The sequence below is a fragment of the Plutella xylostella genome, chromosome 13, assembly GCF_932276165.1.
Source record: "Plutella xylostella chromosome 13, ilPluXylo3.1, whole genome shotgun sequence".
Lineage (NCBI taxonomy): Eukaryota > Metazoa > Arthropoda > Insecta > Lepidoptera > Plutellidae > Plutella > Plutella xylostella.
In genome coordinates, this window is record NC_063993.1 from 4,322,488 (window position 1) to 4,339,768 (window position 17,281).

Here is a 17,281-nt window from a genome sequence, read left to right on the forward strand (position 1 = left end):
CCATGATGAGGAGTTGAAAGCAGTGTGTAGGTAGGTAGGTGTTGTTTCCGCCGCGAGGACCGCTAGGCGCGTGGGGCGAGCGCTCGCTCGTCACGACATTGACCGCACGCGCCGCGTCCTGCCGCACAGCGACAACCAGTGGACACACTCCGCAGTCCATAGACACCTGCCAAGTAACGACCCCGATGGTGCGAAATCACCTGTACAAGCAGTCCGTCTTTAATTGCTTGTCACACGCAATGAGCAAAAACGTTTTCACTGTGCTAGTCCTTACTGTGACTGCGCTCTGTGACAATAATTACGTAATATTCAAAGAGTGATAATATGATGTACAAGGTGTTACTTTCTACTTAGCACAAATGCAATATCGACCTTCGGGTGGACTTTTCTGGTACCCATTTGACCTGTCATGGTCGTGAAGATGACGATCATCTGTTCGTAAATATGTAACATGTAGGCAAGCGGCAAGTTAGAGTGAATTGTATTGGATTATGTATCAAGTCTATTGACTACGGAAGGCGACGTTCAGTCGTTACGATATCGCGGTTCGTCTTGATTTTATAACATTTCCAGCAGACCTAGGCTCTCGGTTGTATTACGTAGCGTGTCTTACTTAACCCATGATTCCAATACCGCTATTACTGTTGCCGGGTGTTACCGCCTCACGCAAGGTGGATCTTGAAATTGATTCGCGTTATCTATTTTGTGATAAGAGTTCATCGATCGATATCGTGGACTATGTTTATCTTGTGTTGAGTTAGAGAACTGACGAAACTTGGCTCGTTGTGAAAGGACTCATGCATAATCATTGCTTTTGTTACCTATTGTCTCCGGCGACTGGACATGTAGCCATCGACTCTACACATATACTTACATAGGAAGTTGTTGGTACTGACTGTCCTTAAAACCTGCGTCATAAGAGTGAAAACAAGAGTACTTTATCTTATATCTTTACATGCGTATTCATAACACACTACATGTGTGTTTGAGAGTTGTGAATCTAGATTACTTTGCCTGGTTATTCGTGAGCATAGAAATGTACACAAGTATACAAACTAAAGAGTGAACTATCCAACGTTTGTGTTATGTAGTACAGCATGGCATAGCGGGCTAGGCGTAACGGTACCGAAACAGCCTCGCGGCCGTTGCATAAACTGTATGCAAGGTATCCATAGCCTACCATTAGTGCACTGCAAGAAACAACCGTCTCATTAAATGTCCTCATTCCGGAGACCTCAGCGCACTCTGTGACTGCAATCAATGAGGGAGGAAATACTCGTGCTGGTGCAGTGAGTGCGTCCAGTATCTAGAGGAGCCCGCGATCAATATAGGCGGGCTGGCGGCGAGGGGCATCCCCGTGTTAATGGGATCGTTTGTAGGGATACTCCCCAGCTGGCTCAAGCTCTTCGCGCGATTGCTTCATTCAATATTTTTATAGGCAACTAGCCTTAATGACCAATAATCTCGGTGATTTATTTATGATAGCGATTAAAATACGTTCAATGAATACCAGCGTTCTCTCGTCTATGATCAAACGTAATGAAGACTTCGTAGTGACTTTACTAGACTAGACTAGTATCTACGGGCGGTGCGTCTGCTGGTGCACGTAACTCTGTCGGGCGGCGGGTCCGTTGCATCACCGCCGCGGCCCGCTTGCGTCACGATCACGTTAAACTGTAAACAATCAATTAGGTACCGGCGGTCGAGACCCAAGGACCGCGCGGGCGTGATGTGATGCCTCTGTGCTCTACATAAAGTCATTTCAGTCTCCATTAACCGCAAAGATTATTTATACTACTTTTCTGCCTCATTAAATCAAAGAGTTTCAGTTGGTATTGAACTCTCGTAGCGTACCACGTATTGGGAGCTAAACTGAACTGAACACAACTATACCAAAGATTATCCATATCATTCTGTTTATATCAGGCTCGCTCAATGAATACTTAAGTAGCTATTTATTGTGTGCAGTTGCTAAGTGCATGCGCTATGTCGACATCGCTCGCTGCACGTACTGACGCCCTCACAAACTTATCGTACACTCTTGTCAATGAAAAGTAGCCCTTACGTTGACTATCTCACGGATTGTTGCTTATGTGGAATAAGATCAGCGGTAAGTTGGCAGGTCTGCAAGTACCTTGACGTGGGCGATGTTTGTTTTACTTCCAGATCGGCATTCGTGATAGATAGCGACACATGTTACTCTAGTACTTTCAGACATACCTTACCACTCTTCAATAGCCATCTCATATCATAATTCATAATATGCTCACATCGGCCTCTGAATAACTCTACACACTTGTTGACTCTTTGTGAGTAAACTATAGTCGCCGTCGCACGTTTTTACTATGTTGTCTTTAAGAGAAAGAGAATGGTGGCTCATTGAGATTCACTCTTCCTTTCATTCACCCATAGATTTTTTGCCCATCTCCGGGCGCTCTGCAATTCATGGGGTCAATTAAGAGAAGCAGCAAGTTCCTAGAAACGTGCATCTTACGTACACAAATGATGTAAAAAATACGCTTCGGATTAGATAGCGACAGGAAAATAAGACATGATTACAGCCTAGATATTTTCTCATTGGAAAAGTAAAATAGTTAACTTGTGAACATCAAGAATGGTAGAGTTCATGCATGTAATTTATTGAAATATTTCTCAGAGAGAGCGCTGCTACACCGACTACCCGTGTTGTAGAGAAAGTCGTAAAATGTGGATTGAGAAAGATCTCTGATAATAGGAGCGGTCGATACTCGATTCCCTCTTTTGTGAAATAACTGTTCGTAAAATCTATTCGATGACACTGCGCCGTGTCTGAGCTCATCATCACTCAGCCTCAATCAATTTTAGTCGGTCCGCCCACGCCGGGACAGCCGGCATATGTGAGCCTCGGTCGATCCCACATAGGATTTACTTTGCTCCTATTTTCAACAACACCGCAGAGATTATTTGAATGGAACCGTATGCCCATGAATCGAAGTAGGTGCAAGTGGGCTAAGATAAGCCGTGGATATTTTCGTATCACATGAGTCGGTGGCAGGACGGCAGGGGCGGTGTCAGTGACACAGCATGACACACAATCGGGACTTTATCGGAGGTGTTGTTTGCGTAGCGACATGCGGCGCTGGTCAATGAACCAAACAAAAACACCTACGAGCTGATGCAGCGAGCCGCCGCCGCCGGGTTCAAGCGGCCCGCCGCCCTTCGCCGTACCCTCTAAGATATTATCGATTAGATCGTTACTTTGGGGGAAAAACCTAACCCTAAACAACTGCGTTGATGTTAGAGTGTCTATCTACATATATCTACATATCACCACATCTGAAAAGTAGTCGGGGCATAATCCAAGACAACTCCAACTGAAACTCTGGAACGCTAAATTGAAATATAGATAAAAATGCAGGCGGATTTCGATAAGATCGTACTGTAATCAGCTACCTGCTTATCAGTACTTCCCAAACAGAAACGTCAGTGTACAAATTCCAACAAATCGTCATCCATCAGGAATATTCAGTAGGCAAAAGGGCTAGCTGATTTATATGGAGCTTGTTTGAGGAGTTACTTTCGTCGCCAATAGTAGGTAGCGGTGAAAGTGCGGGGCTCGCGGCGCAATTAGCTGCAGCCGGGCGGGGCGGCAGCGGCGGCGGCGGCGGCCGCTAGTGCTGCACTCAGGGAAAGTGCACCGCGATAGTGATATCCCGCCCGTGAGCCGGCTCTCTCTACACATGTACTTTACTTACCTATAAATAGCACACGTTGTTGTACTTTTAGTGTATCCCTGTAATTAGCTATGGATAGCTATGGTTTCGATACTTACTGATTCTTCCCATTTCATCTAACACTCATCCTTACATTTTTTTCGGAACGAAACCTATCGGTACATGATCAGCTCAGCTGGTTATAAATATATATATTATTGGTATAAAAGTACTATAATATTATTATCCTAAACCTAAAAGGACCTTAGTGTGATTTATTTTGTAGAGATGTTCGGTAGTTGAAAAGATGATGATTAACAAACTAAATGATAAAGAAGAAAATTTTACAAAGTAGATTGTGGAAGCAATAACCGGTACCAACAGAATTACAATTCAGTATTGCAGCAAGTTATTCAGATAAGATAAGATTTTACGTAAACTGGATTTGAAGAAAGATGCGCTTGACCACTGTCATCATCTCATCCAATGAATCACACCCAAGATGTCTTGGAACATACAACTTCACTCAACTCAAGTATAAAGCTCAAACAAAGAATTCAAGTAAGGTAGATAGGATACATTGTACAGTATGAAATTACTTGGCGCTATCGCTATCGCCGCGGTCTCTGAGTAAGTACCTACTACTAGGTACACAGTATCGTATCACCAGCAGCGAATATATGTAAATACTTATTCACAACATAAGTGGTTAGGTATGTTTATGTTAGCAGTGTTCGGGTGACGTCGCGGCGGCGTAGATTACGTAACCAACACTTTGATAATAAAAAAATAATTATATTGAATGTTAACACTCAACATTTGGATGAAAACATTATGTTGTTCCTAGCTATTTAGTACAACACAGCAGTTTCCTTTATGTAATTTCTATCTTCTACAAAGTTGATGATTAAAGCCGTTCGCATCCATATGATGATGAGTATCAGATACAGTATGTAAAGTTTGTTATTTTTTTTACATTGGTCATATCGAATTTGACAATAACCTTGAATCGTTTGCTGCTTAGCAGCGTTTGCCGAATAAATGGAAACTATAGGTAGACGTGTACTGTAGTTAGGTATAGTTATAATGATTTATACTATATGTGAGCTCAGACATTGTCCGCATTAGCATTTTGCGCCAAGGTGACCGTGCGCAGTTGCGGCTGAATGAGCATCGGCCCAGGCCCCGAACGTTCCGTTTGTTACCAACCTCCTGTTGCTACTTCTTTACCTAAGTTTTGTAACGTACTTCAGATGCCTCAAGGATAAGTAGAGAAAGGGAAGGGCTGAGGCCAAATGCATCAGCTAACCTCATAATTAGCGCCGCAGCTTGTAGTACTTGATTCGTTCAGCTACATGTACATTAGTAGGATTCTAAGAGACAAGCTCTATGAAATCTTTCCCAATGATTGTCGACGTTTCTATACAATCTTGAATCTACCAAGAATGTTGATTATAGCAGAATCCTTAGTTCTTGACTTGATGGGGGCTTATGTCTAACAATAGATTAAGGCGAGGGAGCGATGCTGATTTTGTTCAGCCATCATCACAAAATGTATAAGTGCATAAGTGCAGCTAGACTATAAGTATATTTTTTTAACATGCTTTAAGAATTCAGACTATCGATCTTAGTCAGGTAGCCTGGTAATCTTGGAATGATAAAAGAGTTGCGGCGCTCCTGGGAAAACGCTTCTATCCAACAGCAAACATATTAATGGCTGAAGATGATCACGACAACAATCTACTTATGGCGCGTCTACCTACACCTTAACTGAATCCTTCTCAATGTCCAACCAATTTATCAAGAAGTAGGAAAGTAAACAAGGACTTAGGATTTTTTCCAACTTGTCTTGACCATGTACTGTTTGTTGCAGACGGCGCATAGAGACGTACCGGCGGCGGCAGTCGGAGTGCGTACCGCGCTTCGACCAGTCGTTCAGCGGCGCGTGCGAGCAGCAGAACCTGGAGACCAGCGTGCTGCAGAAGCGCTTCCTCGAGGGCAAGGCCAAGCGGCAGGCCAAGAAGAGCGACCGCAAGCCCGACCTGCCCGCCATCAGCGGGAACCTGCACAGCAGCGTGCATGTGGTCAGTATATTTTGGCTCTTTCTAGTCTACGTACACAACAATGTGTGGGGGTGCACGAAATGAGCCTGCCCTAGAAGCTCTGTAGTATCTCGCGTTGGTCACCGACCCGCTACGAAGAGCAATGCAATTTGAGTAACGAGGCCGCAACTTTGCGACTTGGAGTTTTGTTTACATTCATATACTTTATTAATAACACAATCACTTGTAAATGTCGATTTTGCTATAGAAAACTACAGGTGGAGGCAAATATGACTAAAAGTCCAAAACTCGAAAACTCGAATCGAACACCTATCGGTTTACAATGCATACTAAACGAGGCGGCAAGGTACAAAAGTATGAAAATGGTTGCCAAAAAGCAAATGAGAGGTTTCAGTTGCGATACCGATTGCGGCAATTAGTGTTGTAGCTTGTAGCCCCCGAGCGGGTGCGGGCGTCGACCTGAGTGCGGCCCGCGGCGCCCTGCGCGGCTCACCTTGGACACCCGAGCGCACGACCCCCCGTCATACAGACATGTGACCGTCTGTGAAGACGCAAGGGTTATGGAACTGATGTCCCTTGAAGAACTTAAAAATGGTTGGATTTGTGGTGAGGCTTCAGATTTTCTCTCCCTTTAAGATCCCATTTTCTAACTTTGCAATAGTGTTATTGGCTCGAGATCCCTCTGAACCATGTAAATATTAGTGGCAAGAGAGCTTTGCCCATATTACCTAAAAATACCACTTTTAATACTTATTGCGATTGTGGTATGAAGTAGCAATTAAAGCTATATGCTAGTGAAATAGAATGAAACGGAATTTTATAGAGATTTATTAATTCCTGTGCGACTCGTGACATGAGAGTGAAAGCGCAATTTTTATGTAAGACATTAGTTGCAGCCGACTTGCGGCGTAAATCGTCGTCGCGTTGCGATGTAATGATCATCCGATTTTATATCATTTGATTGCAGCGCCTCACTGATTGGCCAAACGAAGATGTGTTGGAAAAAGACTCATATAATTAATACATCCTCTGTAAAACTGGGATTCAAATTTCATTAGTGATGGAAGTGAAATCACATCAATGTAGTTGCTTTAATTTAATGTCATTATAATCGATTTCATAAAGTCTCTCAGCAGCAACCCCTCCAAAATCTGCAAAAACACCTGTAGTTCGCAAATTCGGTGGCAGAAACTCTTGCGGTGTTTTCCACAGACTCCTTCGTTAGCGACATAATCCCATTACTCGTGATGTGCGGGCACGTGCATGTTGAGTGGCGGTGACTTCCACGTGCCGCCGCCGCCGCTGCCCGCCGCCGGACACTCGCATTGTTCCGACACATCGGACAGCTTTAATTGCGTTGGAATGACTAGAAGTACTGTCAACTGTACCTAGTTGGTACTATGGAACTGATCTATGGAACTGATCTATTGAAAGGGATGTTTTTTTTTGTGGTTTTATTATTAATATCCTGTAAAAATTCACGCAATGGCTGAAGTGATTTTTTTCAGTGCGAGATATCATAAAATTGATATCTATTTAAATGTTATTAAAATATTGTTCATCCATACATTACAGGGCACGATAACCTTCGTTTGGTCAAACACTGGTAACATTCCACCCTCTATACTAATTAATCTTAAAATAGATTTCATGATTAATACCGCAGAAATACCTACCTACTACCTACATTAGAGGAAAGTTTCAGATCGGTTTTGGTAAACATTAATTAAATTGGAATATTGATTATCGTTCGCCTCTAACTACCCTTTGGTAATTCAAGCTCAATATGAAAGATCACGTAAAGTAAAGGATCAGTGAAGTATTTCATAACATTATTTAATTGTAATAATTTTGTGTCCAATCTGAAATCAGTACCTATGCTCATGTTATATCATAATGCTGATAATGAATGAACGCGTGCTCCGCGGCCGGATGCGCGGGCGCTCCGCCAATTGACTTGACCCTCCATCCCGTCCCGCACACCTAGCAATTAGTGCACCATGCGCCCGCCTGCTCGCGCTCATACTGCCCTGGTACTTCTCGCTACTGGAACACCTGGTACTTCTCGAACGGTAACAAACTGAACGCGCCAAGTGAATGACGCACCATTGCATGACAATGGTAATACTAGTGAAGTGGATGTAATGTAACATTCTTATGCAATGGACTAGAGCTGTACTTTTACATATAGATCTCAAAACAACAATGGTAGCTTTATGGCTAACTGTGTATTAGAACTTTGGCAAGTTTTAAGTATGGAAGAATTTGAAAATAAAGTGACCTTCATATGGGAGAGCGAGCGTCAAGCATTCGGCCGAGATAGCGTGCCCATGACCAGCTTAGGCAGAGCCCGTGGAGCGGAGTGAGTGAGTCACGGTGAGGGGATCTCGCTGGAGTGGTGTACTTGCATTAGAGCACGGCAGGGCGGCCGCGGTTGTGCAAACAGTTTCACAACGCGGCTCGCATTGTCTCGCGCCGCTCACTGAGACGGCCTCCGCGACCGCCGGCGCCTGCCGCTGCCTACTTAGATTTCTATTCTTACGAATACCACCCTCTATCGTCTCTACATTTACAAGGACTTTGCAAACGATTCAGAAACCATGTAAATCACACCCATGCGTCGATTTAAAACCATTTCAATCTCTTCATCAGTCAGTATCTCTCAGTACGGCCTCAGTATGGTGGTACGCTGGTGAGCTTGACTCAAAATTTTGTAAACCTCTGAAAAGCTGTGAAATTCACTCAGATGATGCCACTTTGCATAGCACATCGATCGGTATTGTATCGCTATTAGAGATAATATGACTTGCGTTTCTTTGACACGGTGCCGGTGGTGGCTATGGCTGGTCCTGGTGGGCAGCAGAGATGCGCAATCAACGCCGGACTTCTTGCCTTGCCTATTCTGTAATCGTATATCTGTAGAATTCAAAAACAACTGTAAAGTTAATGCCGACGGGTTTATTACCCCGCAGCGAGCGTCGCCGGCGCATTGCGACAAAATGCGACTGATAATGACGTGAATGTAGTTGAAAGCAATGGATAATGTAGGTATCTCAATATTCCTGATTCTGCGCAGATCTTTTGTTTATTTCTTTGTATCATCTATTCTTAATCGTTTACTTGCCACTTAATTACGAAACTCATGAGCGTGATCGTTTGTCTAACTAAACATCGTTATCTCTCAAGGTGATATTATGTAGTTTATGCTTAGTTTATGTTTAAGTGATCTATGGAACACTTGTACAATATAAATAGTTACATATATTAACCGTCTGTTTATGTAAACCTTATAGATTACTCTGGAAATTGGATGCAGCAACATTAATTTATCTCCATAAAATTTGCTTGCAATTTTTTGCGCATATGTAAATATTACTAGAATGTTCCCCGTGGATATGCATTTGCAAATACCTGAGCTCCATAACTAAAGTAGCCGGCTAAACTACACTTGATGCTTACAATAACACAAACCGTAAAGGACAAATTGCACCTCTAACCTCCGCTCGCAGTGCACCTTGCGTAGCACTAGAAATGTAAATGATATCCACGAGGAAAAAAACAAGTTTTGCGTCGTTTGTACGTAGGCTAATGATGGCCGGGGACTTCTTCGGCAATTTTCTCAATTATGACCGGCACGGGCAGCAGTCGGCATTACCTAGAGTACCTAGAGCTACCTAGACAGTTGGTTGGCTTGTGTCGTTAATTGCTGTTACCTACTAAACGTGATGTACGCACGTGATTAGCCGAGGGGATCAGAGAACAAGGGGCGCCCTTGAAGCCAATGTTTATGTTACGATGAAGTTGTTTGGTAACCCGTAAACAATAGAGAAAGCTGTGATCGCAGCGGAAACTTGTGCCGAAACGGCTTGTCACGTGATTCGAGGGTTTATTTAGAACATAATTTTTAAATCATAATCTGCAGTCAATACGTTTATTTGATGGGTAGCTGGTAGTGGTTGGATGAGGAAAGATGAGGAGTTCAGAATTGTGACCTGGCGCTCTTATGGCAAGTGGTGATCGATTATTTATTGGTTGAACATGTTTCACAGTATCGTACTTAACTTCTTCTTGGAATGTTGTTAGTTATTTCCGATTTCACACAAAACCTAGTTTAGTAATTTGTGGAAGTTTTTTTCGGAAAAAAACACCAAACTCCAGTGCCGTTAGATAACTTCGTAGAACTTTTGCATGGCACATTAATTTATGTACGTGTGGCCGCAGCAATTAACGATTTTGCTTGTAATTGGTCAAACTAGTTTTCCTGACCTTCGTACCCGCGGCTCCCACCGACTTTTTGTGTAGAACGTCTTATTTAACTGTATATAAAAGCAATCAAAATATAATTCGTCGAAACAAGAATGACAATAGTTGGAATTCACGGTTTAGAGACCGGTCTGACGGGTGATGGACGGCCGTACTCGTCGCTGCAAACTCAGTTCCATAGTCTGAATGTAGCGCGATGTGTGTAGGTTCTGTCGGGTAATCGGCCAGCCTGGTAAATGGGATCGGGATATTTTTCTGAATGTACCTTGTAGAGATACAGAGGTAGCATTGTGACTTTGAGGTCAGGTTTCTTTTTATGAGACTGTACATTTATATCGTAGGTACGTATGTATGTGCAGTCAAATAAACCGCAAAAGAGTTAATTTATTGTTTCTTTTGTTGCTGATTAAGCTACAGCTTGCATAGCCACCACCGTCAACGAGTATACGTATGTATGGATGTAAGACAAAACAAGCTAACAAAATTTAATCAGGCTCAGTAAGCTTGTAGTTTGCACGTGATACAGAGCTTGATTGAGCAAACAACGGAATTCAATTAAGTACATAATGTGATGTACTCGACTCGTATGTAGGCTCAGCAAAACTAATATTCGGAGGGAAAAGCGGAAGTAGCTGCACTGCAGGCCGGATATTAGCCGCTTTGCGCCAGTCCGCCGCCCGAGCGACCGACTCTTCAATCTTTCTTCGTTACGTAATAGGAAATGTGTCTGATTAACGGCATTTCCCTATTCATTAGTCCAAATGGTGCTTTTACATCACGTTCTAATGCAATAGCTAAATAGTAAATACTAGATACAACATTTTCTCTACAAAGTTAGACTATACCGTGTCATGTAACCATTTTTTCAGAGCATTGTTTGGATTCTAATTGATTATTTTTATACTTATGTAATGATGTTTGTTGCAGCAACAAAAGTTCGGTTGCGGCGACTACGAGCCGCCGGCGAAGCTGCAATGCGGCGGCGGCGCGGGCGAGGCGCTCACCAAGTTCTCGGTGGAGATCGTGCAGCAGCTGGAGTTCACCACGTCGGCCGCCGACTCGCAGCCGCAGCAGATCTCCACCAACGTGACGGTGAAGGCGCTCGCCAACGCCGTGAAGACGTCCGGCTCGCCGCCGCCGCCGCGCGCGCCCACGCCGCTCGACTGCGAGCGCGAGTGCAAGACCGAGTGCAAGTCCGAGGCTACCGACGACGAGTTCGTGGGCCTGGACGAGTGCGCGGCCGCGCTGGACCGCGACGCCGCCGCCGCCTTCCCCGGGCTGGCCGACCTCATCGGCGAGGCGGACGGCGACAACTTCGACTTCCTCATCTCGGAGATCTCGGAGTACCCGGAGTTCATGAAGGACTTCGACCTGGACGGCGGCGGCGGCGGCGGCGGCGGCGGCGAGGAGGCGCGCGGCTACGCGGGCGAGATGTCCCCCGCGGCGCAGACGCTCAAGCACATGGCGGAGCAGCACCAGGCGGCGGCGGGCGCGGAGTGGGCGCGCTACCGCTACCCGCCGCGCCGCCCCGCGCCCGCCCCCGCCCCCGCGCCCGCCCCCGCCGCGCCCCACGACCTGCACATGACGCAGCACCAGCAGCTGCACCTGCGCCCGCACCACAACCTGCAGGTATGTTCCTACCGATACTCTCCCGACATGCATGTATTTGACAGATTAGTGCGCTATTGTAATGAACTTTGAGTCGCAAATAGATGCTGATGCTGCACAGACTTAATGCACACATCATAATATATATCCTACATCCTACAGCTACAGTACCAAGTCAAATTCTAAATTACAAAGAATCTGAAGAGCGAAAATGAGAGTGTCTGTGATATTGTTTGAGGGAGCTGGGGGTGAGCTTTGTGAAAATCTTGAATATTTGCATTTTATATAAGACGTAAAAAGCTACTCTCTGATATAAAGGTTAGTGCTGAATTTATGATTATACCATATATCCAAGTATGTGATATGGTTCAAATAACGTGGTGCATAAAGTTTGACGCCGTGAAAGGAACAATGCGCCGTGAGCTAAAACCAAACTAAGTACACTTTCGCGCCAAAAGTCGGAGCGTTGTCGCGTAGGTGGGAGCTGCGGCACTCATTCCTTATTCATCCCCGCAGCGGCCGCGGCGCCCGGGACATGCATATTCAGCTCTCCGCAACTAGATCGCTTCATTGGCACGTCATTAAACCCGATATTGCGTTTAGTAATTGGAAATCTTTATTGGGTAATTCGTGACGTGTAAGGACATAAAAAACATGGGAGTCTGGTGTGGTATCGACCGGGCGTGGTGCGCGCGCCGCCGCGACCGACCCGCGCCGCGACCCACACCCGCATCTACTCGCTACACCCACTACGTTTTAACTGCCACTGAAAGTTACGTATACAGTGGCGCCCCCGCTACAGAGCTAGGCTACTTTGTGACGTCTTGTACAGTCGACCATAAGTTATCCGATTCTCATGTGGCCCTTGTTACGATAATCATTAGTGTGAAACTTTAGAGTTTGCACGGCCAATTTGTTACTTAAAGATGTTTGAATTGGCTTTCTTTCTTCCTTTACCAAACTTTAAATTAGTAGATTTTATGGGTTAACATTGTTATTCGTACAACATTCACATTATGTTACATTTTTAAGAAACTCGCGGTCACATTTTATTTTATATATTTGATTTAACTAACTGAAGTCGCAACGCAAGTAATTGTCTACATATTAATGAGATGCTAAGTAGACGTGTGTTGTTGTACCTATTTGTGACGTTGTTGTTGTATAGCCGGCCATTGTGGCGAATACTCACATATTGTGGTTCCTCATCCACCATAATCTGTTTATTTGCTAAACCACATGTGATGCGAAACCATATGTTTGACCTTAATAATAAGATTGCCCCTTTTAACAAGATTTATATGCTCGGTGATTTTATAGTGATTTTTACTAGTTATCCCAGTTATGTATTATTTTGTACAATAAAATCAAAGGGGCTACATTAATATATGTGATTTATGGATTATCTTGGTGACCCCGATAACGTTAAAGTTCTTTCAACATTTTCAGCTTTTTTGGCTTTAAATTGGCACAAATTATTTTCATAATTAATTTGAATTTTCATAAGAAACTATAATAAACCGTGTTTCTTAAATGGCTCTGTACGGTAAGCCCTCAAGGCTTCAAGGAAAGCAAGAGAACCCGCGTCGAACGATACGCTTATGCAATATCACGAGCACTAATGTGACGCTAATGTCGCGCAGCGGCACGTAATTAGAATAATTGGATTAATTACAATGCACATACTCTGCAATCCACCTACCGTGTTATGTATTTTTGGCAAGTGCCCATTAGTAAGCTTATATTATGCAGTTTTGTACATATAAGCTGCTGTTAATGCACAATTAATATGGTTATTTACAGCAGCGAACATTGCGTTTGTAGAACGAAAAACTTTTGTGAGTTTTCCAAACAACAATCGCTTGTAATGGCCTTATCGAAGTTAATTGGGCAATATGACTTATTTTGAAATTAGCAATGTTTCTTCATCATCTTATTGCAAAATATCGCCTCATAAGATTTTTCTCCTTGTGATACTAATTTACTTATTACCTTCTTACGAGTACCTACTTATAAATGTACATTGTTAAAGTATAACACGTTGCACTACCATTATTATCTCCTTCAATTTAAGAGTGAGTTTTATCAGCAACGGTTTAGTCTCCAAGTGTAGCGAGCGACTAGCGCCAGTACCGCAGCCGAGCACAAATGAAACATAAAGAATGTACCGCTCTCGGGGCGGATTGCTTCCTGCCACCACGTGTCGCGTCGCCCCTACTCTACACTCCCGTAATTAAAATCTCCAGCATTCTACATACATATGCTTACGCTTAATAAGAGCAATAACCCAGCTTATTGCCACAAAAAATTGTCCCGGCCTATTACGTGATTAAAAACGAAAACAATAGACTGTTTAGATTACATTTCGGAATTAAAATTTTGTTACATAATATTGTATTGTAGACGGTTGAGTAAAAGTAACGGCCGGTGGCGTATTGTATGATTTGTATGTAACTTCTTGTTCGCAATACTGAAGTACGGATTCCTTATCCCTTTGAATTTAAAGTTCACCGTCATTTATTAGCTGTTATTTAGTTGGGTCATTTCTTTTTTAAATATTTCAGAATTGGTGATTAAATTATTACGTAGATGTAACATAGCACAAATACATAAGAACAATTTGATTTTTGACAATTATATTCCTAGCGTTTCAGAGTGATTAGTAATATCATAGACTAATACACTAATATAATATCTTAACATTACAAAACATTGAACGTATCAATACCACTACAGCATATCTGCTCTATAATAGTGCATACATGCATGTGCCAATAAAATGGAACATGGTAGGAGGTCGAGTAGTGCAGCTTCGCCTAACGGAACAGCGGGGTGGCGGCTGCACCGATATTACCAGGTTCAATGCAAAACTTGTTACATATACATTACGCCGCCTCTACCAGTATGTGGCCACCATTATACTTTCTAATACGCAATAGGGACAGCCTACTTTAAGCTGAGCTGTGGATGTGCTTTTGCGAAACTGTTTGTATTATAGCTGTGTTTTTGGAGAGAAAATAGTTTTTTTCCCTCTTTTATGTCATGTGACCTAATAGATATAGTCAATGATGTACATAATATTTGAATAGTAGTAATAGTAGTTGTGTATTGACAAGATTATGATATTCCTGAAGTTTCTAGTTGTTTCTTAGTCACCATCACCAGCCTTCGCCTGCTAACCTATGTAGTTCATATTTTAGACATATACATACAATAAAAGACGACCGAATGGCGTAGTGGTTAGTGACCCTGACTACTGAGCCGATGGTCCCGGGTTCGATTCCCGGCTGGGGCAGATATTTGTTTAAACACAGATATTTGTTCTCGGGTCTTGGATGTGCCCGTAAAATGGCAATAGGCCCGCCCCCTATTACATTGGGACTAACATACACTCTGGCGAAAAGTGGGTGCAGCAATGCACCTCTGCCTACCCCGCAAGGGAGTACATTAGTACAAGGCGTGAGTGCGTGTGTGTGTGTTTACATACAATAAAATAAGTATTACAAAAAAAATGAGGATAAAGAATATAGTTTAATGGATTTTTAGAAAATGTAAAATTCAGTTCTTCAGGTTAACCCGCCTTTAATAACAATAACGATCAAAATGTCGAAATATCATGATGACAAAGTTAATAAGGAAAATCTTTATACAATAATTCGATGGTTTTTGTGATTGAATGAACTTTTTATTTATTTAGAATACTGCGTAAAATTATATTTTTTTTTCGATTGACTAGTTTTTTAGTAGAAACAATTTGAATGTTATGGAAGTGACGCCAACAAGACAATGGGCGGGGAGTATTGATCTAAGCAGATCTGCGTCATCATCACTCACAACGTCACACATTCTCAGAACGAGTCTCATTGGAGATTGAAGCCACCTTTGAGATAAGTGCCCTTTTATGACGGGACCTGCCAGGCCTCTATTCGAAATACACAAACAAGCGACATTGATGATTCTAAGTATTTATTTATTTATTTATTTGATACTTTATTGCACAAATATGAAATATAAGTGTACAAAAGGTGGACTTAATGCTAAAAGTATTATCTGAGACAAAGATTAAAGTGACGTCAGTTACTGCCAGTTTCAATAACTATATTTATTGATGCGTTGACTGATGGTAGTTACAGTCCATCTAAGTATAGTCAATCTTCATGTAGACGAAATCGAATGAATTATTGAAGTCTGTGTTACATCGATGTATATTTTTATTATAAGCCAAAGTCTGTATAGATTATCAATCGGTATTGTCTTTTTACTTAAATAATTGATTGTAAATTTTTCAGTTACTGATATTTCATTTGACAGTTATTTCATAATTTTATTGTTCGTTTCGTTGGTTAATATTATATTATTTATATATTTGCTATTGCAATAAAATCGCCGCGACTGCTCTGAATATGGCGTGGATGTATTGTACGGCGTGGGCGGGCGGCAGGTAACCTCTAACTTTTCCATCAGTTACGTTACGAAGCGGGGGCGTTTCATAAAAGCCTCTATATCAAGGAAAATGCCAAATGTCAGTAAAAGTTAAAAAAAATATATACATAGGTACTAGTGGGTTCAGAGTTTAGTTGGTTGTGTTACGGAAAATTTTCAACCTACGACAAATAATCTATCTCCAAATACAAAAAAAAAATGTAAGGCGTTTGATAAATTGCTTTGAAATGGATTAATTAGGTAGGGTAGTACCTACCTTATAATTAACAAAGTATTTAAATGCGTATCTATAGAAACGACGGCTGTTTGTATTAGACGTCATTCGATCCGCTCATCCAGAAAGTAGCCAGGGGCAATACTCGGCCCGGGGGTCGTCGATGATTATATAGGTACATTTCCAACAGAACCTATATAAGTACCTACCTACTTATTTCACCAACATCAAAATCACAGAAATTCAAAATTCGAATAATGGTAACATTTTACAGGCTGGATAGGTATTCGGCTTCGCTATAGCATGTATGTGTATAGGTACACTGTGATCTGCAAGTATGCTGTCGAGTGGCCGAGCTATGCCCTAAATTCACAGAGCTAAATAATTAACATTGGTCGTGTCGCCTATAATATTACTGGTTGGGATATTGTACGTACGAATCAAATCAAATCCGACACCGTTTAGGATAACAGGGGGTACACTAGATTTGCCTTTGTTTAGAGATCGGGCTCACGAGTACTTACCTAGAGTATGTGACGTGATACCCACGCAACAGGAATGAAGGTTTGATCTTTGGCATTTCGTGCTGTATATTTTTGAACTAGCTTCACTGAACGTAGGTGGGTCTAAATATAGATATAATTTGCAGTAATTGAGTCTCGTGAAGGAGTTAGTATGGTGAAATGTGGTGGGCGGCGGCGGTGGCGGCGCCCGGTCGATTTCCCTGCAGAGCGCCGCCCTACGCTATAGGTACTTACCGATTCTATCTTTGTCTAGCCCTTCTATGTAGAACCACTTGTGCACTACACAAACGCTTTCTTCTTCAAAATATACGTTAAAAATAAACAAGTGACGCGCGGGTACAATACATGCTCATTTATTTCTGGTTATAATTGGATTAGAGAGTCGCCGATCTATTTCTAGACTTCGAAGACTCATTCATACGTGTGCGATCTACGTTAAATAATTTAATGAATCATGCTTTAGCGGACTCATTC

General features: G+C 42.5%; 1 protein-coding gene across 1 annotated transcript in view; it reads left to right on the forward strand.

Moving 5' to 3' along the window:
- Positions 1-17,281, forward strand: part of LOC105389593 (neurogenic protein mastermind) — a 42,914-nt gene that overhangs the window by 2,189 nt on the left and 23,444 nt on the right. Inside the window, exons 2-3 of the mRNA XM_048624802.1 lie at positions 5,566-5,776; positions 10,946-11,647. Of these exons, the coding sequence (XP_048480759.1) occupies positions 5,566-5,776; positions 10,946-11,647 (913 nt within the window). The remainder of the gene's footprint in view (positions 1-5,565; positions 5,777-10,945; positions 11,648-17,281) is intronic.